At 39.2% G+C, this 22,863-nt stretch overlaps 1 protein-coding gene across 1 annotated transcript in view; it reads right to left on the bottom strand.

Annotated features, from left to right (window-relative positions):
* Positions 1–22,863, bottom strand: part of Pard3b (par-3 family cell polarity regulator beta) — a 986,690-nt gene that overhangs the window by 550,286 nt on the left and 413,541 nt on the right. The window contains exon 4 of the mRNA XM_052749631.1: positions 2,418–2,527. Within this exon, the coding sequence (XP_052605591.1) occupies positions 2,418–2,527 (110 nt within the window). The remainder of the gene's footprint in view (positions 1–2,417; positions 2,528–22,863) is intronic.

Genomic DNA, 22,863 nt, shown 5'->3' with positions numbered 1-22,863 from the left:
CTGTATTCAGCACCATGCACATAGCCTGCTATGGAGGAAAGGACAATGGATGCTTTCGTTTTTTCTGCTGATGTGCAGGCATGCAAGCCCTGTAACCCACATAAAGGCAAGGTACAAGCGTTTTGAGTGGTAGTATTTTTTCCTGAAATTACAATACACATCTCTGCTAGTAATACTAAATCATCCAACTACACAACCCAACTTAGAATTCCCTGCGGTCATATTTGGATAACACTATTAGAAAGATGGGAGCCCTAATTTTCTCTAAGAGAAAGCAATATTTATGTTATTTCAATTGTTCTAAGGACTGAGTCTATGTGATACAAACAGAAATATATGTGGGTGGATTTTCCGCATTCAAACAGTGATAACACATTAATCAGACAGACTCATTTTAGGGTATATAGACATCATAAAATATGCATTAAATTGTACTTATTCTTGTTTATGTAAATTTTCTCATACTTATATCATTCTCTTTTCCCAATTCAATATATTTAGACTTAACCTGGTCTCAATCACTGCATATTTAAAATGAAATGAAAACAAACAAAATCTCCACAAAATACCAAACATTGGCTTTCTCCGTATTCATTAATAAAGTCGATCAGACATACCCAACTTTTATTAATGTTCTATCAAATATACTTCCCTAAAGAGCAGAGGTTTTTAAAATATTTTGTTTACATTTTTAATTATGTGATTATATGTGTTGATACATGCATATGAGTGAAGCGCCTGCACAGGCCAAAAGTGGGCATTGAATTCCCAGGAGATGGTGTTCCCAACAGAGCCCCCTGTGAGGAAAGCAGGTGCTCTCCATCATGGCTGCTGAAGATGAGCTGAACAAGGAATGCCCCAAGAGGCATGCCAAAGTGGATTGGGACACCATGAGGCCTCAACCTACATGAGGAACTACAGCAAGTAAAGAATGCTGGAAGCTGGGGAAATAATCAATGGGCTATCCAATACCGAAGAGTTAGCTTTGAAAATGTACACATACGTACAAGTAGCATTACACAGACTGAGCAGGATGTGTGTATGTGTGTGTGTGTGTGTGTGTGTGTGTGTGTGTGTGTGTGTGTGTGTGTATGTAACACAACAATTTAAAAACTGAGCCAATGAATTTGAATGAGAACAAGGAGAGGTATATTGGGGGTTTGGAGGGAGGAAGGGGGAGGGGGAAATGATGTAATTATAATAAAAAAAATAAGTCATAAAATACATACTTAAAAGAGAAGGTGCTCTTAAGCACTGAGCCATTTCCAGCATCCAGAGGACAGCATTTTAAACAGGATAATAAGATAATATTGCATCTAAAATTCTTTAAAGGTACTACTTTAAGGAAAAAAATGTGCAAAAATTGGGAAAACCCTAATTGACAGGTAAATATTCAATAATGTAGCATAGCAGCCCCCATTTTATAAACTTTGGCACAGGTTCCTCAAAACAAAATTATACCAAACTGAGAATTGTCTTAGCCCATCCATCACCCTAATATCCATCTTTCATAAAGTGCTCTAAAGTGAGACTTGTAATGAGACACGGATGGGCTTTTAGGAGAGTGGAAAATATGGTTACATTATTGGAGGCTGTTCTTTGTGATGACATGTATGGTCATTAGCCAATGTTTAACTCGCAGGCTATCTGGATGGATGAACCGCCATTACAGTTCTTCGGACCAACTGAGAATTTAAAGAACACAGCTCCACAGTCTATGTGGATGGGTGGGAAATACCTTTCCTGGAAGTAATCTTTCACTTAATGTATCAGTCATGAATATAGATAGCAGTTACAAATATGTTGTCTCAGAAGTATTTTTTCTTCTAGAGTTTGTTTTCCTTGAGTTTCAATGCTGAATTCTAGAACTCCAATGCTGGCCTCATGTATTCATGCTATTGGGAGCTCAAACTCTATCATCATTCACGTTGTTCTGCCTTACAAAGCATTGTGCTAAATCACTGAAAATACACCGATCTAGACTTTGACATTCTGAAGCAGGATAACAGCAGGCATACAGCAAGGTCATATGCTGGCTAGAAACAGGCCTTTGCAGCCAGAACAGTTGGTTCAGTTCCTGGGTCTCCCATGTCCTAGCTACGTGTCCTTGAACAAATAGCTATGTGTCCTGAATGTCCCCCCTGCCTTATATTTTATCAGGAAAATGGAGATTAAAATCTACCCTTACTTACATGTAGACATTTAAGTGAGGATTTGAACAGGGTTTGTCATGCAATCAGTTCTATGTAAGTAATGGCTATCGCTGTAACTATATACTACCAACAGATCATGCTATCTATTCTTATGACCACTACTTTGCATTTTATCAAAAGGCCTGTATCTAATTATCAGGTCTTTGGAGTTGATGGGCAAGGTCCTTTGATCCTTCACAGAAACTCGAATGGTAAGACACCTACCGGAACAACAGGTTTCAAACTCTGGCCACTGGGGCTTGCAGCGCTTGGCTGGGCATCAGCATGTAGCCCTGGTGCTGGTTCACTGCTTCTCCTCACCAGCAGTGGAGTGCCTGCAGGACAAAATGAGAGGTCAGAGGTTGAATGAACCCTGGGGAGAAGAAAATATATGGTACAATGTATTTTAATTAAAAGGGTTTATAACACACTTTCATGTTTCACCACTCCGTTTCTAAGGAGACTTGTAAATGAATCCACTGAAGGCTCGTTGGGCATCTCTAGGTGAGACCGCATACATGCACTCCATCTTCCAACCCTCATCTTTCCTTACCTGCATTTTAGAACCTGATGCTGCATTTAACAGATGTGTTTGGTGATGCAAGGCCAGAGAGTCAGGAATCTAAGGGCTGTCCTCAGAAGCTCATGGGGTTTTAAAGAATAATTATGGACAGGACTAATGAAGAAGTTCAAACATCCAATGTAAGCTGCTCTTCAGCAGACCTGGAAGCACAGTTATTACTGCCATTTGATGTCTCCCAAACCTTCTGAACAGTGATACACTGAATGAAATCATGCTCTGGGCTACGGCATTAATGTCTATTTAAGTATACAAAGGGATTGGTTCCATTCTGTTCTTTTTCCCCGAAAGTAGACAAAACTGATAAAGAAAATAAGTTAGTTCTTCTAAAAATATATTCTGATTTCTTTTTAACTTAATAAAAGCTCCCACTATTAAATATTTGAGTCAGTTATTAAATTCTGAAGGAAAGATTAGAAAGTTCAAACGCAATTCAACCTCAGCAGGGCTAGCAACCTGACCACGCTCACTGCAATTAGGGCCTGAAATAATGTGCTTCTGACAAAATTGGCTGCTATGGAGAAAAATGTAAAGAAAAAAACCACTTCGTGGTTTAAAAGTTACTCTCACAGAAAAATTAACTTTTATTTGTATGTTGTTGAGAAAAGAGTGAAAAACAGTTGAATGCAATTTCTCATTTATCAACATTCTGAAAATAACTTCTCAAACTTCAATAGCTACTTCAGCTTAAAGGAACATTTCATCCCTGTCATAAGTTATTTACCAAACAGATTTCATGTGTGCTACAACATTCTTTTTTTCTTCTGTACAAAACATAAAGTTGCTAGCACGTTTACCCCTTTCTATACAGAAGCTGCTTTTTGGAAAACAAAACTTTTCATAGTACATTAATTAATATGCTATTAAAGATAGAGACATCATGACAAAATGTATTAAAACCCCCCACATACTTTTTTCTTGCTCTTTTTTATTAATAAACACTCTATCACATTATTCTTTACTTCCTCCCTCTCAACAATGTTAAAAATAACTGTTAGACTGTACAGTTGGCAATTGTTTCTTCAATGAAACTTGAAAAATAAACTGGACTAGAAGGAAAAAGTTCCTTAAAATGCAGTCTCATATCAATTTTTCACTTGTTCAGTTGACCTCTAGGTGATGTTTCTTTCAGGTTAAACCCCTAAATAATCAGAAGCATGAAGAGAAGAGCTGGTCTAGATGTAATATTCTCAGAAACAGCTCATGATATTTAAAGTCCCAAGGAAATTGGGAGAACAGGAAGGGAGACACCTTGAAACTATCAATTATTTCTAAGTATTTAATAAGGTGAGTACACTACAATTTAACAATCTCAAATTAGAAAAAGAACAGAAAACAAGGAATGCCATCTTGGTTCACCATGCTATTTTCTCACTGTCAAAAACAAGGTGAGGATATAGCAGAGAAAAGAAAATAGTGACCAAAAATTTTAGAAAATTTTAGTTTTTAGTTATATGACTTTTCAGTTGAGTTATACATATACATACATACACACATATACAAACATAAAACATGTACACATATACATACACACATATGTACACAGATATACACATACATGTACACATATAAACATACATACAGATACACACATACACTCATATATATGGACACACACAGACACATATACATACACATATGCACACATATACACATATAAATGCATATGCATATATGCACAAATACACACATACACATCTATAATACATAAACACACATTTAGATACACACATATACTCACAAATATAGGTATACATACACACATACATGAACACATATGCACATATAAACACATACATGCACATATGCACGAATACACAATACATACACATATACATGCATGTATACATACATAATACATACACACATATACATACAAACACACACACGTTATGATGTATGACACATGCTTTTTCTTAGATTATAAATGCCTCTTTTTCAAGCTATAGAAGATGGTATTTCTTCAGCTTTGAGGATGAGCCTCTGTCTCATCACAGTTTATCTCCCACTTTACTGATAAAACGTTAAATTATTTAGGATGCTTTTGAAGTAACAGGTATTCAGCTTTATGCATTCAATATGCCACAACATTGTAATACATCTCTCAGGAGATGACAATTCACTTTATTCCACTGTATCAACTATGTGGAATATAAAAAAAAAATCATCCATGGTACTCCATTATTATGTACACCTTTCACATTTTTATGTATCAGTTACAAATTTTAATTAATAAATACACACCAAAACCTTGAAGCAACCAATCAAACTTGAAGATGGATGATCTCTCTTAAACGTGGACTCAGCTCATTAGGAAGAAGTCTCCCTCTGTGTTTTTCTTCCTTTCACATTTGGATGTCCCCTGTTGAGTCACCTTCTAATTTTTCCTTGGCTGTCTTAATGTGTTAATAACAAGTGCAAATCATTTCATACTGGAATTAATAATGAGCATCTCAAAATATGAACTGTTATCTCAGCTTTAAACAAACCCTCCTCGTTTTATTTTTCAAACTGCCAACCCCTATTAGCAGGCTGCTGTCAAGGAGAGTCGGAGTTGTCACTCAAAGCCAGAGAGAACACCCTCGTGTTCACCAAAGGCACGCAAGGAGAGGGGTTAATGGCGAGGCAAATCCTGGACCACAGTAGAGCTGAAGTCACATTTCCCAGTCAAGCTCACTAAATAAGAGGGAGGTGACTCCAGTTCTCCTCCTTGTGGGGAGGGGCAGAAAGAAACACGCACTGAAGGAGCTTGTAACCTCCCTTGTGGATGCCCATACTGCTGAAAACTGCCATGCATCATTACAGGGAACTAGACAATGGGCTTCGGAGTCACATGACTGAACTGTCTGTGCTGGTTCCAGGACACTGAAAATGGACTGTTCTGTGACAGCCTCTCCATGGACGACCTGGTCATACAAACAAGAAAGAGCTGAAGAGAGGGGAGACACTAAGTCATGTACAATATATGACATTGACCACTGTATATTCTTCAGACAGAAAGATTACCCTCCTCTTCCCAAATTCCCCTCGAAGGAAGAGCTGTCCCTTGACATTTGCTGTGAACAATAACAATGTTGGCTTATCTAAAAGATCAACTTCAGAAAATCAAAATCATTTTTAGTGAATATTATGTGATTGAAAACTAGCAAAAATCCAATTGTATAGTAATACATAGCCTTAAAATGAGAATTAAAAAATATATTTATTATATAAAATCATATATATATATATATATATATATATATATATATATATATATATATAATAGAGTAAGAAGGGAGTTCAAAATGGGAAAAGTTTTCTAATCATTATGTTCTATTTCCAGTAGAAGCAAAAGTGAAACAAAATAAGGGATATTGCATGATGCTTATCTCTACAGCTAAATACGTGGAGCTCAGCTGTGCAACAGGACCAGAGCAGTGGGTGCTGGGGAGGCGATGGCCGTGAGCTGAACAACCACAGTACATTAGCTTACTTCCATAGAAGAAAACATGGCAGACAGGAACATGCAGCAGGTTTCAGTATACATGAAGGTAGGCCACCATATCAGGTGTACAACAGATAGGTGACAGGAGAATCCATACCAATGCCCACACATGCTATGGGATATGCAGATTTCCATTTTGTTTAGCTAGATACTCTGGGGCCATGGAAGAGAACTATGCTACATGGAGAGAGAGAAGAAGCCCTGGTGTGGGACATAGCTGATGGTCATGTCCCCATGAAGAGGATCTTGTCATAGTAAGCTCAATTCCCACTGGGGTACTTATAGCTTAAGCCTCACTCTAAAAACTTACACATTCACAAAGGGATTTTGTCTTCAAAATCTAAGACTAGTGAGCCAGTTAGCACTGGCTGTGTTTGGATGACGCTTGCTCACATGACAAGTGGCATCACTAAATATTGAATCTGGAGGACGTTGAAAGACATGCCAGGCTAGTGCGAGAAAAAAGTGGAATTAGTTTTCAGGTGTCTACAAATGATTGTGGATTTTCTAGTTATTAAACAATCGCCAGTTTGATGATGGTGAGAGTAGGGCACAAAGGGGGTGCACTTAGACACCCAAGAGCCCCATTAAACAGCCCTGAGGCTTTGGAAAAAATGTAAAAGAGGCAACAATTAATGAAAAGCTCAAATTATTATACTAATGGGTCATTCATGATATAAAGGCCAACATGAATGGAGGGTGGGAGGTATTTTCTATATAATACAAGTTTCTGAGTTTGCTATGTGTGTGAACATGCTTACACAGAGAGAGGAGAGAGAGCCAGAGACAGACAGACACAGAGAGATGACAAAGAGAGAGGGGGAGAGAGAGAGTTTTGTACACCTCAAGATTGTGTTTGGAGAGAGTTGCTTAAATGACAATTGATTCTCTCTCTCTCTCTCTCTCTCTCTCTCTCTCTCTCTCTCTCTCTCTCTCTCTCACACACACACACACACACACACACACACACACAACACATATACACACCACACACACACACACACACACACACACACACACACACACACACACACACACACACACACACACACACACAGACACCACAGGGGAAAGCGGGAGATAGAGAGAGCGATTTCTATATCTGAAGGTTGTGTTTGGGTGGAGTTGCTTAAGTGACAAGTGATGTCATTTAATAGTGAACTTGGAGGGCCTTGAAGGACAGGCCATTACAAGAAAAGAAACCAAGGATCCGAAGAATCCTAACAGAGGAAGCTGTTGGCAGCGGAGAAAACAAACAACGGTTTCAAACATGAGCCACGCATCAAGTCACAAGGACACACGTTCTAAATTGTACGGAGAGTAGCAGCAGCAATTTATTTATTTAAAGATGGTTAATGATCCTCCTGAGCAAAGCCAGAAGGCCAGCTTGTCAGTATTAGTGTTGTTTCATCCCTAGGCAGCTATTGTGAATGTGAAGACATGACAGTCTGTAAGAATAAGAGGGACTCTGGCTTAGGAGGCAGGGAGGGCACTGTCAGGATGCTGAGTAGAGTGTCTGTAGTCAGAGGCAGCAATGGAGAGAAGCTGGAGAAGAAAATGGGAGATTCTGGCAACTGATTACAACTATATCCTAACCAGGCTGAGCCCAGAGTGAGCACAGGGTGCAGTCGTGATCCATATGTGTCTTGCGTGAAGAAGAACAATGGACATTTACTCCTGATGATTTGATTTTAATCTGAAATGATTCTGAATGCTTCAGAAAGCAAAGACTAGACTTTTCCAACAAGCAAATCCACAAAGATGAAAATGAAGCTGTTACTGGAAATCATGTTGGGGCCAGAATGACAGTGCAAAGACAAATATGATATGTACAAAGGCAACCAGGAAGTGCCTGTGTGGTTCCATATCACATGCTAAGAAACAAAGAGCTAAGACTCCCTATTCTAGACTCCTCCAATGAAAGGCAGATAAAGCCATGAGTTGCTGGTGAGCCCTAAGAGGAGAGTTTAGAATGTGTGGTGGGAGAGAGGAGAAAGGAGGACGGTTGCCATGACAGCCCATGAGTGCACAGGAAGTGCTGCCCCATCAGTCTTCAGTTCCCACTGTTGTGAAAAATTAGTTCCTGCAGTGCCATGGAAATCATGGAAAGAAACACTTGGACAGTTTACAGAAAAGGATAAAAATTATACTTCTAATATTGCTGACACAAAATGACAAGATAAATAGGGAAAAAAAATCCTAAATAGAACCCTTTAAATTGGTACAGCTCTCACATCAACCATGATTGGAATTGCAAATGATAGAAATTTTTTATAACTTAAAAAAATAGTTAAAGAAATAGGAAAAATTACAGGGAGTCAGGATTGTTCGTCCACCAACACGGGTTGCATTCTGGTGTCTGTATACTGCATTTCTTTAGCTGACTCCACAAGTACTCAACCTAGAATGTTACTTTGAAATTATCTTGAGGTCTCAAATGTGCTGAATGTGTCTGTTATTAAAATATGAGACTGTCCTCCAGGAGTTTGGTTCAAAAGGCCGAAGCTCTGGAAACCTGCCTTCTAATGATGGCTTTAGCATTGTGTAACCCATGGAATCCATTCCCTTTCCACATTCATCTCATCAGCAGAATGAACAGGTTGCCATGTTGGGTAGGTACCCCAAAGTCCTATTCCAGATCTACAAGAAAACAGTGATATGTATATAAGAAAGTATTTGAAAAATGCAGATAAAAGGGAAGATGCCCACAGCTTCTTAGGCATCACTCTTCTGGAATGTATCTATCTGGCAGGTGATTTACATGCCTTCCAGTATTCCTATTCATCCTGTCAATACTTGAATAAAGTAAGCCTGGTGAAAGTAGTACATCGTTTGTTTTTGGAGACAACTAGGTATCTGTGTGTGTGGACTTTTATGAGCCTCGGAAAGGGCTTGTTCAATGGCTGTCTAACAAACTACACAGCAATGATACCTGGAGACCCATAAAAAAATTGGTAATGATATCAATAGCTGCACAATTTATGGCCAAGCACCGAGCAGAGATCACTTTCTCCACAGGAGTGAGTGACCCGCCCTGGGGCCTGGCCGGTGATGAATGCAGCAGCTGTGACATGCTTTCAGCTGCTGCGATGGAAAAACCACACGAGAGAAACGAAGGCTGATTTTAGGTAGTCCAGAAACTTCGGTCTTAAATATCACTCCATTAGGAAAGAGATTCCCAGTATCACTATAAAAGTGGGGGAGAAGTGGAGGATGACTAACATTTAGGGCCATTTATCTTATATTTCAGACTACAGAGACTATGCTTGTTCCACACATGACGGAACAAACACAGGCGCTTCACAGAAATCCTCCTGACCTCACAGTGGGTAAGAAGGGACTCATGTGATCAAGTCTCTTTGAGAGTTGGAAGCTGCTTCAACTCAGTACTGTTGCCATCAGAACAAGGGAAGCGTTTTTAAGGCTTTTCTTGGGACTCACATTTTTCTTGGAAGATGGCAGTGCCTTCAACATCATGTATATTGTTAACATTCCTGAGTGTCTGGGTTCTTCCATATAAAGAAGTTTCCACATTTCATCTGCTTGACATACACAAATTCATAACTAAAGCATTTTATGGTATCATTTGTTCATTTTATATGAGGGCAGTTAATTCCAGGTTCTATCATATGTTAGGTCCCAAGTGTCAACCAGAGCAAAGGCAAACCAAGTTCCTGATGTTTGAAAGGGAAACACTCTTAAAAAGACATAAATCATAATCATAAAGATACATAAAGTAGTAAGTCCAAATGAAGTCTACTAAATCATTGAGGCTAGAAGGGGAAGCTCACCTTGTATAGCTGACCTTCAGTTCTTTGTTCTGGGTTTCAAGGACTTGGGGGCTTACCCAACCTTCCTCTCTAATTATACTGCATGCTAAGTTCTTTGCCATGTCCTGTGTGCTGAAAAGGACCATCCATAATTGCTAAAAGTGCCCCATGTCCTCTAAATGATCATTAGCTAATATTCCCATCCTCTGTAATCCTGTCATCGTTTCCAGAGCTATCCCCAACAGCAATGGACCATCTCTATTCTGCAATGTTCAGGTATCAGAACTTCAGGGCCTCCTGTGCATGGGCTTCTTACAGGAGGAGGAACCTTAATAACAGGATCATGTGATTATGTGATTTTTGTCCAATTTATCTGTGTGAAATGTTAATTTTCAATGTTTCCCTACACCTTTCCTTCTGTTGGTTGACACTGGAGTGGCCAAATATTTCTGGAATCCAGTTAAGGGGAGCTGAGCTGAACATATATATATTCCCCCAAAGCATTATTTAAACAAATACAATCTGATTATCAAGTTACAGTGAGGATTGAATTAGGAATTTATTCCATTAAAATGATGCTACATAGGAAAAGTCATTAAATAATACAGAGACAAATTCAGGAAAGTCCAGTATTCAAGTATTAACAAAAATATAGCAATTAAATATTATTTTATATTTTATATCTTTAACATACTAACTTTACTCAATTTGTAATTGTTAATTTTATCATTCTGAAAAATAATTAATTTATACACATAATTTTGTATTTAAAATTCTTGTTCCTTTTTAAAATATTAATATGCCCCAAACTTCCTACAATTAGATCCTAACAAAACGTGGATCTGTCTCTGTCTTTGTGGACTTTACTCCATCTTACTCTGTCTTATGTGAATATTTATATTTTACCTTGTATCTCCTGGATTCAGCTATTAAATTTTTAAAAATGAATGTCTTAAACATTCCAGATAGTTTTTATGCCTTCTGGATATTACCAGCCTGTAATGCACAAAGTATTATCATTGAAGTTCCTCGAGGCTGATAGTGAGAAGCTAAATAAACAGAGGCCTGGGGAGGTGATTCAGTGGTTAAAGTGCTTACCCAGAAGCCTGGGGACTAGAATTCAGATCCCCAGACACTCACATAAACACTCAGTAGGTGTGGCAGCCCATTGGTAATTCCAGCCCCACAGGGCTGAGACAGGATCCCTAGAGCAAGCCTGCAGGCAAGAGTAGCCATGTGCCCCAGGGTGCTGGGTTTCAGAAACCTTGCTCAGGGGATAAGGTTGAAGAGACTCCCAGCAGTAACCTCCACTTTCCATATGCACATGCACCTACACAGATGTGCTCAGTGGTGCTTTGAACAAGAAAGACCCCTATAAGCTCATGTATCTAATTCTTGGTCCCCAGTTGGTGGAACTGTTTGGGAAGGATCAGGAGGTGTGATCTTGTTGGGAGGAGGTATATCACTGAGGGTGGACTTTGAGGTTTCCAAAGTCCTGCCATTCCCTGTTAGCTTTCTCCCTGCCTCATGGTTGTTGTCTCAATACTTAAGCTCTTAGCTACTGTTCCAGCACCATGACTGCCTACCTGCCGCCGTGCACTCCACCATGATGGTGATGGACTCACCTTCTGATACTGTAAATCCAATTAACTATTTATTCTACAAGTGCCCTGGTCACAGTGTATCTTCACAGCAATAGAAAAGTAACTAAGATATGTGTTAGTTATGATATCATTAACATACACACACACACACACACACACATACACATACACATCACACACATGAAGCAAGAAAAACAGAAAAATTAAAAAAAATGAACTAAGGCAAACATTTAAGGATAATTATAAAATGAGTTTATGATAAGAATGCAAAAGAAAAAGAGGCAAGCAAAGGAGAAAGAGGAAGCAATAGTCCATTGCCAATTCTTTACTGGCAAGCAGCTCACAAAATCCTACAGGAACCCTAGCAAATGGACACTTAATGGGGTACATGCCAAACAGAACTTAAACAGGCCCAAAGATCAAGCTTTCAATCCAGAGATACCTGGACTCTAAAAGGTCTCTGAAGAGGGTTTTTTTTATTTATTTTTATTTTATTTATTTATTTTTGTTTTTTCGAGACAGGGTTTCTCTGTGTAGCTTTGTGCCTTTTCCTGGAACTCACTTGGTAGCCCAGGCTGGCCTCGAACTCACAGAGATCCACCTGGCTCTGCCTCCCGAGTGCTGGGATTAAAGGCGTGCGCCACCACTGCCCGGCCCAAAGGTTTATTTTATTTATTATATAAACAGTGTTCTTTCTGCAAGTTTTGCCTGTATGCCAGAAGAGGGAATCAGATCTCATTATAGATAGTTGTGAGCCACCATGTGGTTGCTGGGAATTGAACTCATGACCTCTGGAAGAGCAGTCAGTGCTCTTAACCTCTGAGCCATCTCTCCAGCCCCGAGGGTTTTTTTTTTTTTTAAAGACCAAAAAGCATCTGAACCCCCATACATAAATAAGTTGCTACCATCACATTTGTTTCGCTTCACCCAACACTTTTTTCTTCAGCATCGACATTTATTTTAAAACAAACACCATTCACACTAAGGCTGCATATGTTATCGCCCTTGCAACTTAATGGTAAACGAACAGGAGAGCGACATCAACACCAACGTTAAACAACTCAAGTGGAGGCTCTGGGATCCTGACTAAGGGCTTGTCAATTACTGTGCTTTATGACAGGATTCATTGCCTTGCCACTTGGTCTTTCAGGTTCCTATAGTTTATAGTCTCAGATGCTAGATATTTATGAGGTAGATTTATATTCCTAAGATTGATGGTAACCCATGGAAAAGCTAGAGAGATGATATTTGAGTTTACTTGAAAAGATGCTTTGGGACAATGCTTTGGGACAACTGAATTTTAAACAATATTTGAAATGCAGGAAATATATAAAAAGATACAATGACTGTTTTAGCCAGGGATTCTACTGCTGTGATAAAACACTGTGAGAAAAAGAAACTTGGGGAGAAAACAATTTATTTGAGCTTACAACTCGCAGCTCATACTCTATCACTGAGGAGAGGCAGAGCAGGAATTCTAGGCAGGAACCTGGAGGCAGGAACTCAAGCAGAGGCCCTGGAGGGGTGCTGCTTACTAGTTTGCTCCCCATGGCTTACCCAGCATGCTTTCTTATATAACTCAGGAACTTATCCAGGGTGGAACCATCTGCAGTGGGATGGGCCCTCCCACATCAATTATTAATCAAGAAGACCCTCCACAGGATTGCCTAGAGGCCAAAATGGTGGGGACATTTTCTTACTTGGGAGAACTGAGAGACCTTCTTCCCAGACTTTGTTTGTGTCAAATTGACTAAACACTAGCCAGCACAATGGTATGAAGTTCATTTGTAGTAGGCAGAGCGGAACTTCATTTTAGAAGGTAGCAGCAGGCATCCAGGCATGGATACTGATTTTCTCAGGCAGGAAAAGGACATGAACTAAGTGAGAAGTCTAAGGAGTGATTAGAAGAACACCACCAGAAAATATATAAATGTAAAGGTTTTAATTTTTCTAACTGAGACAACAGTGATGTTCTAACAGGAGACACTATCTGGCATGATTTTAGGTAGAGATTAAAACAATTGTGGAAAGGTATTTGTACGTTATGAGCATCTGAACACTTCAGCTGAGAAAGTCAGACAAGAGCTGTCCTCCTTGTAGTTTATTTAATAATTCCATTGTAAACACTGTGAAGCGAATTTTGATCTATGTTCAGGGGAGAGAGTATGGATGGAATTGGGGTGACTGCTTGACTCAGGGTAAAGCATATTTGGGATGATTCTTTGGCACAATGATGCTGGTCGTCCAAAGGTCTAACAGAACACTTCATAGGTCCTAAATTTCAGGCTAGAGCATCTAGTGAGCTGACTCTTCACTGGAAGATAAGGGAGAAACAGGTCATGCTTTCAGACCATCCAGCTGTACTTGCCAACAATGACTGTCTACATCAAATTCTAAATTAAATCTCCAAGTCCTTCTTCAAAAATGAGAAACATCCACAAGTCAATTCTAGGCATCCTGGGCACACATTTGAAAGATTTATTAGCTGCATTTGAACCCCTTGATCATTACATTTTATTGGATCATTTGGTTTCCTAACAGAACTGGAGGAAGAACTGAGGTCTGGAGCCACTGTTATCTCTAAGGGACACTCAAAATCTGGTTTTACTCTCCTGCGTGTGTATCCATATGCTGTCTACTATGTGGTAGCAAAGCAAAGGGCCTCTCTTCTGATGATATGGAAGGCACAGTCTCTGCTTAGCAGCACTTAAAATTCTAAACAAGGGTCATCAACTGTGGCTCAATGCAGAAAACACAGATCCGGGGCTTTTCCAGCAGGGAACATGCCTAATGAAAGTACTGGGGAAGATTCAGGTTCTCTACTGCACAGAGACATTTCCAGCATTTGCATCTGTGGTTTGAGACCTCATCTGTTGACCCAAATCTGCTCTTGGAGCCCAAGGCTCAGTTTTAACCCCAGCACCCTTTACTGAATACATCGGGCAGATAGGAAGAGGTCATGTTCTGTCCATGATGTCAAAATGATCCAGCTGTCCAAGCCTTTGTGACTTCATATTAGACAAATGAAATCTAATCCACTTTAAAGAATTCTGAAAGACCACCCAGATGTTTCATACAGCTGCTGTTTTGCTACTAAACAGGTCTATTACACAGGCTGCAGAACATTGCCCCAGCTGACTAATTCACCCAGTGGCAGAGTGAGACAACGATCCACATATCATTAATGGTCTCTCTGTGTAACTGCACATCAAATTCAATGTGTACCAAAGTGAAAAGGCCATGGATATAAAACCTGGTTGCATTTTATGATTCACCAAGAAGAAATAAACTGTTGATATTAGGATCCTTGGAATTATAAATTTTAAGGGACAGACATTTGGACATAAGATTATCTACCAAAGCCTTCTGATGTCCCTTATCCACAGCCACTGGTCACACTGAGAAGTAGCCTTTAAATGGTCCTTCAAAGAGAAAACTCAGCATTTCAAACTAGATTTACATACTGTAATAAAAAGACTTACAGCCCAGCAATTGTTGGCTTCTCAGCAGGGAATATGAGTAACACATTTTATCCAAGGGTGGGGATAAAAGACTCCCCAGGAGGATGCAAGGGGTCACAAAGTCACATGACAAAGGGGTATATATACTACAATGTGAAGAATTAATGGCCACTGAACAATTTGCTGTTGCTTGTACTCCTATATTCTAATTTTATAAGCTCTCATGTTTAGAATACAGATTTCATAAGCCCTTATGTTTAGAATAGATTCCGTTTCCTATCTAAAACAAACATATGGTATCAAGCAGTCTTTTAATGCTCAGATTTAAATTAGTTTTAAAGAGATAAAAAGACTGAAATAGTTTTGCTATTTGTGCATGCTTAACAGCAATATTTATGTCAACATATTGGCAAAGGAAATGTAAGGATCTCTGTATCTCACTGGGCCCATGGTTTCATTTTAGAAGAAACACAACACAATTGCCTAAAAAACACAACACAATTGCCTAAAATATTTACAGTGTTGTACATCAATAAGGTAGAATGAGAGACTAGTTGACTTGCCTCCAACAACTTTGTGCAGACCATTCAATTCCACATTGCAAAGCAACCTTATTAAGTACCATGACTATCTGTCCATGACCATTTGTTACATTCGGATAGCACAAAGTCACTGTGACTCTTTTATTGTGCACACAACACATAGCCAGTGTCCTCCCAGGTTCCAATGAGAGACTGGGCTGCTTTCTTTGCAGTTTACTACAGTGAAATCTCTTCCAGTTAATAGTGGACTTCTCATTCTTGAGACACAACTCCTTTGTGAGTCGTGAACATAAATTAAGGGGCTTAGAATTGTAACCCATGGATGATGCAGGAAAGATGACAGCATATAAAGAAAGGAGAAATTCTGAAGCTACTTCCCTGGAGGATTCTCTTTAGCTGTTGTGCAACAGGAAACTGGGTAGGAAGTCTTTAGGGATTACCAACTACTTACGGAAACATAACTAGTTCAAGATTCAGTCCAGTAACCCTCCACATCCCTCTGGGTTTGGAGATTTATGTCCTGATTAACATTTATTTTTCCTAGTCATTTACTGGAAACCTGCTAAGTGCTAGGAAGTGTGTTAATTCCTGGGAAAACAAAGATTACTATGACACAGTCTTTGACCTTCAAAGGGCTCCGAGGAGAGGAATCTGTATACAATAATATGTAAGACAATGTCACTAGAGATATATAAGAAGTCACTACAAAACTCTGTAAGAGCAAGAACTACAGCTATAGCAGTTGGAGGTGGCTTTACAGATCAGTTGATCCCTGTGAGTATTCACATATCCATCCAACCAATCATCCATCCATCCATCCATCCATCCATCCATCCATCCATCCATCCATCCATCTATCCATCCATCCATCGGTCTGTCCATCCATCCACCAAACCACTATGTTCAAGAGACTGACACAGGAGCTAATAGAAGGTTACATGCATGAGATGCAGGGATACATTAGAAAAATCTCCAAGTCTGTAGAAAAAAAGGCTTCTAGGATAAGGCAAGAAAAATATGGTGATAGGTACCAGGCAAGAAGATGTCCCAAAGATTGGAGAGACTGTTGGTCTATTGGAATTAAAGCAAGTATGACTGGTGATGACCAATGGTGGACAGCAGAGAAAGGTTCTGATATCACAAACAAAACTGGCCCATAAACACAGCAAAAATCATGACAGCCATGTGCATATATGTTTGTGAATTATTTAATACTAAGGACACAAGACAAATAAAATATGCCAACACAGTGAGAGTAGAGATAACATACTAACCACACAGGTTGAAACAGAGACATAAGTCTGATTTTAACAAGTTTCTGCTTCAAACTTTTGGTTTTTGATATCTCCAATAAAACAAAATCAACTCCTTTTCCTATACCACAAAAATTCTATATAATCTATTGCTATTTTATTCTTTTTGGGGCTGTTGGAAGTATAAATGTTTTCTTGATTCCTTTTCATTGTTAGTGTACACAAACACAACTGATTCTTGTATCTTGAAGCTGGGTTACATTTATCATTCTTAAGAGTTTATAGGTACAGTATTTGAACTTTTCTATGTAAAAGAGAATGTTAGCTATGACCAGAGATAATTTAGTTTATTCTTTTTTGTTTGCTTGTTTTTGAAACAGGGTTTCTCTGTGTAGTTTTGGTGCCTGTCCTGGATCTCACTCTGTAGACCAGGCTGGCCTTGAACTCAGAGATCTACCTGGCTCTGCCTCCCAAGTGCTGGGATTAAAGGTGTACACCACCATTGCTGGGCCTATTCTTTTTCTAATTTGGAAACCATCTATTTTTTTTCTTACCCAATTGCTTGGGCGAGTAGTGCTATTGTATCATACATAAGTACTAAGAGTGAATGCACTTGTTTAGTTCCTGATTGTAGAAGAAACATAGGCATGATGGTACATATATGTAATACTGACACTCAGTGAGTAGAGGCAAGAACATCAGGAATGCAAGGTCATCTTCAGCTACCAGTGAAGTTGAGGCCAGCCTGGAATACACAAAACCATCTCTCAACAAAAATGCTTCAGGTTTTTCTCTCTAGAGCATGATGTGTATTGCCTATGGCTTTGTCTGAGCTGGTATGCTTTAATGAAGTTCTTACAAACCTAAATTGTAGGGGTTTTAGCTAAAAAATAATGTTGGATTTTGTCAAATAATTTGGTAAGGTTTACTCAAGAATAAATGGGGTTTTCACATTTAAGATAATTTTTACCATTTATTTTATTAATGTGTGATAAAATATTTGTACATTGAAAATTATAAGACATTGATGGAAGAAATTAAAGACACAAACAAAGGGAAAGACTTCTTTCCTCATGGATTTTGAAAAAAAGGTAATATTGTTCAAATATTCATACTGAATAAAAATTCAATGCTATATCTACCAAACTTTCAGTGGCATTTTTCACATAGATTTAAACCTTTCTAACGATTGTATGCAACTAAAAGACTCAACTTGTCAAAGCAATCTTGGGCAAAAAAGCAAGAGCTACAAATACTAACACCCCATGATGTAAAACTATATTATAAAGCTGTAAGTAATACAAACAGTATGTCAGTGGCATACACGAAGCCACATAAACTAATGAAGCAGATAAACAATGTAGAAATAAACCACCTATACATTAATTATGATCAATTATTTTATCAATTCTATATTATTAAAATATAATGCATAATATAATAAACAAATTACTTATTATCAAGAAAATATTAATGATCAACTTTTTTTTTACAAAGATTCCAAAATATATAATGGGGAATGCATACTATCTGTAATAAATGGTGAAACTGCATGTCCAAGTACAAAGTAAGGACACTGGCAGCTGAGCATGGCCATGCACACTTGTGACCTCAGCATTTGGGAAATAAAGGCAGGAAGACTGTGAGTTTGAAGCCAGTCAAGGTTACATAATGGTTTCAGGTCAGCTTGGATTGCTGAGTAAGACTCTGCCTCAAAACAAAATAAGTAAGCAAAAATAGACAAATAAATAAAATAAACCTCCAAAGGAACAAAATATTGAAATAATTAATAATATACAAAAATTAGCTGAAAGCATAGCATCAGAAAGGTTAAACTTGTAAATGGGAACATGAGTAGAAATATCTTTTATGATGATGTTGGCAGTGATTTTAAGGATTGCTTGGTATGACGAACATAAAATATTGTACAATTTACTTGACAGTAGATAAGAGACAATATTAATGTTATTTCTACAAATGCACATATGTACTTCGGAATATCAGCTAAGGATGATGGTAACTGTGTAACCAGTACACAAATAGTACACCAACTCCTTATTTATCCAGACCACTTACAGTTTGCATTTGTGAAATAATTAAATATTTTTAGGTCAAATGTAAAAATGTACCCTCATGATCTGACATTGCTCTCTCATCCTGCTGACCTGCTTCACTACATTCCAGCCTCCACCACCTCTTTTGTAGCTGTGGATCTTTCCAGATTCATCCAGACTGTCGAAGTACTAGTTGGTCCCATCTACCATGTTCTTTCACAGTTCTCGTCTTCTCAGAGTGGGCTTCCTTAGCTTTCTCCACCCACAGTCCTGTTTTATTTTCCTCACAGCAGAGTCACTACTGGAGATCTCTGCGTCCCTGTTCACATATGTAGTTTCTATCAGCCAGAAGGAAGCTGCTTGACACCAGAGATCCTGTCAATCTGTGTTGTGTTTCCTAACCCCAGTTGACTGTGGGAATTGAGACAAGTACAGGTTAAACAACCAGGCAGAAATACTTCTGTATCTGAATCAGTGGAAAGAGCCATAACCAAGAAATCAGAAATGTAGGCTGCTGGTCAAATGTACATGGTCAGGCACAATGGTTGTGTGCTGGATATCAGGAGCCCATGGTCAAGGTAAAGCATGGACTTCAGGACCTGGCTGACATTAACCCACAGGACTCTGGCTTTTCATATGCCCACTAAGCATGAACCCAGAACATAGATCATGCTCTAAGAGCATAGAAAACCCAAGAGCATAGCATATGCTATGTTGGCACAGTTAAATCAAGGCAGAGAATCTATGGACCAAACTGCTGTGCACAAACTGTCCACACTCCTGGAGCAGCATGTGCGGATGCACGTGTGTGTGTGTGTGTGTGTGTGTGTGTGTGTGTGTGTGTGTGTGTGTGTGTGTGTGTGTGTGTATTATTCCTCAAAGGACCCACTGTGAGATACGATTCTTGCAAGATAATAAAAGCTGTCTACGGTGTTAGCAGCAAGTCACCCAGCATGCCAAAGGGCACCAAGCACTTGTCATTTGGGCAGATCTGTAGAAGAAAGGCTGGCATTTTTGGCAATGACAGCAGCCCAAAAGGAAAGCACAAGCGCAATGGCCCATTTAAGGAAGCTGTGAATCACTCTGATTACGAGTCACTAGCATGCAATCGCTGGCACACAGAGCCTCCTGACTAATAGCCATGAGCAGTTTGCCTTTGCTATCTAAGTGTCGCAGACTGAACACACTCTTGCCTGACCTCGACACGGCATTAATACCTGAATCACAGCCTGGGGGAGCTCAATATTCCCTGCTAGAAAGAAGATAAACAGCAACAATACAAAGATGCAGGCCTTTTAGTGCTGCTAGTTAAACCGAATGCATTTAATCTTCAGCATCTAAAATGTCTGTCATTATCTCTTGGTGGGATGAAATATCCTCCAACATTGTTGCAGAAAATTCAGTTTCTGGAAGGTGTTTCCTTATACCAAATGGGAAACAATAAAAAGGCAAAACAAAACAAAACTTGGTTATATTCAGTATCAGAGGACACAAATCACCAGGTTGTCAGAGGGCATGCTGTTTATGGTTACTCAACCAGATAAAACCCCATGATCGTTGAGTATAGCATACACTGATGGAGCTGAAATATAGAACTAATTTTTGTTGTCTACAATATGTATAGTCTTTTCTGGAAACAAATGGTATGCTGCATTAATATTATAGCATGATGCATCATAGATATATAGAAATTATCCATATCAAATGGTTTCTAATCACCTTGCTACACTTATTTATATGTTATGTGTATGTGGGGGAGTGATTATGTCATGGTCCATGTGTGAAGGTCAGAGGACAACTTGATGGAGTCTGTTCTTCCTTCTACCATGTGGGACTCAGAGCTCAGGCTACCAGGTAGTGGCAAATGCTTTTACCTGATGACCATCTTGCAGACCCTGAGCCATCTTACCCCTCTGGTTTCTTCTTGGTCTCATGCAAGGAATTAAATCCTAATATCTAACAAGGAAGAATGAATAAGCAATGTGGATGTCTGCTTAACCACCATTTCCATCATCAGAGCTATAAGATCCATCATTTGAGGATGAAAACGAAACAGATATGAGGCATGTTCTGGAGGAAGGATTATCCCCTATGGAAAACCATGGTGATGACTACATGTCAAAGCTAACACTTACCAAAAGTTCGCCCTGCACAAGGCTTACACAAAATGTGCTTTGTGTTCATCAGTCCCCACAGCTCTCTTAAAAATGAAGATGAATGTCACCTCATTATGTGGCTAAAGAAAGGGAGACTAAAAGAAGGTTGAGTATTTGCCCCAGCCTATCATATGGTGGGAAAGAAGACTCAAATTCAAGTAGATACCTTCAAGAAAGCTAAGCTTCTATCCCTACATACTACGGAGTTCCACATTAAGACTTCTGAGATCAAACAAAGGTCCTGGAGATGCTGATACAATCCATATCTGTATTCTATAGGATGGACAATGACATCATAACTCAGCACTTGTATGCTTTAGTCTATTAACACATCTTATAGCAGAGTAAAGCTTACAACCTTTCATTGTATTTAGCTCAACTTATATCAGACCTATTGTATACAGTCCCTTCTAAGCAAGCATTTCTCTACTGCTGTATAGAACATAGCTTTAAGCCATGACTGGAGATCTGTCACCAGATTCTTTGGGACCTGAGAACAGGGCCAGGCTCGTGGTGTTCCCAGTCCACTCCCTCCCATGCGCTATCCACCCATAAAGGCCACTTCTACTAAAACTAAAGGCATAAGAACAAAACTAAAGGAGTTGGTTTGGGGAAAGTATGGGCACAGGGAGTCTCAGACTGAGAGACCGCTGTTAGCACAGGCAGTTCCTGGGGCTGCCTTTCTTCCACTTCCTTTACTGGGAGGCCAAAGGTGGGGACCCATGGAAGTGGCATGGCTGCCGTGTACAATTATTATTTTAATCGACATTGTGCTGTGTTAATGAGTGCCAAGCATGTGCCAGATGGTGTTGAAAACAAAGCCTTCCCTGCAATCCCGCCCAGTGGGATCGCCACCTCTCCTCTCTGTGAAAGCGATCGCAAAAGTGGTAATGAGCTAACTCCGATGCAACCCAACTTCTAATCCCCCGACACCTTCTGATTGGGCATTGCACCAAGATTTGGCATAGAAAAGGCACCTGGAGTGCTGTCGGATGATCTCTTCAGGGATAATGGACCAGGGAACTGAGCCTGTAATGATTTCATATCAGTTTGTTCAAGTTCAGTTGCTATTAATTGGGTTCAAGTTCAGCTCCAGTTCACACAATCTAAATAAATAGCTGTTGCAACCAGCTTAGAGGCTGGCACAGTATGTATCTTTGTAGCTAACAAGAAGCCAGCGAAAGAGAAAGATGTTGAAAAATGCCTTGCATAAATGTCTGGTACACAGCCTGCCTACTCGCCTTGTGAAGTGTGTGTGTGTGTGTGTGTGTGTGTGTGTGTGTGTGTGTGTGGTAGGAGGGCAAACACTATTCTGGTTTCTTACAACTGTGCATATTATAGTGTTTAACAAACGATCATATTTTGAAGAATGGAGCTTGGAAACAGGTTACAGAGTAAGACATGCATATGATTTTACAGGACAGCTTCAGGCACAATTCTGACTTGAAGTCAGCCCAGTGTGGAATCCTGATTTTACATTCTCCATCCACCTTGGAGACTGTAAGAAGTTAATTCTATTGTAATCCAATTAAAATCTGAGAAAGAAATATTTTAGACAAATTCATCGCTAAACAGAGTAAAAGAGCAATATTGCAGAAAAATGCATTTAAAGGGGGCATTGCATATTTTATTGTAAAAAAATCAATCCGCAATCTATTTTGGCTAGCTCACTAAAATTCACTCTAAGTTAGTTTAGCTATAACGAAATTAAAATACATTTCTAAAGATCATTTTCAGGAAATTCTGAATGAAGGCATTTTCCAA

Source organism: Peromyscus californicus, unplaced genomic scaffold, assembly GCF_007827085.1.
Source record: "Peromyscus californicus insignis strain IS unplaced genomic scaffold, ASM782708v3 Scaffold_21__1_contigs__length_65335640, whole genome shotgun sequence".
Lineage (NCBI taxonomy): Eukaryota > Metazoa > Chordata > Mammalia > Rodentia > Cricetidae > Peromyscus > Peromyscus californicus.
Note: the sequence above shows the minus strand (reverse complement) of the source record. Positions and strands in the feature narration are given on the sequence as shown.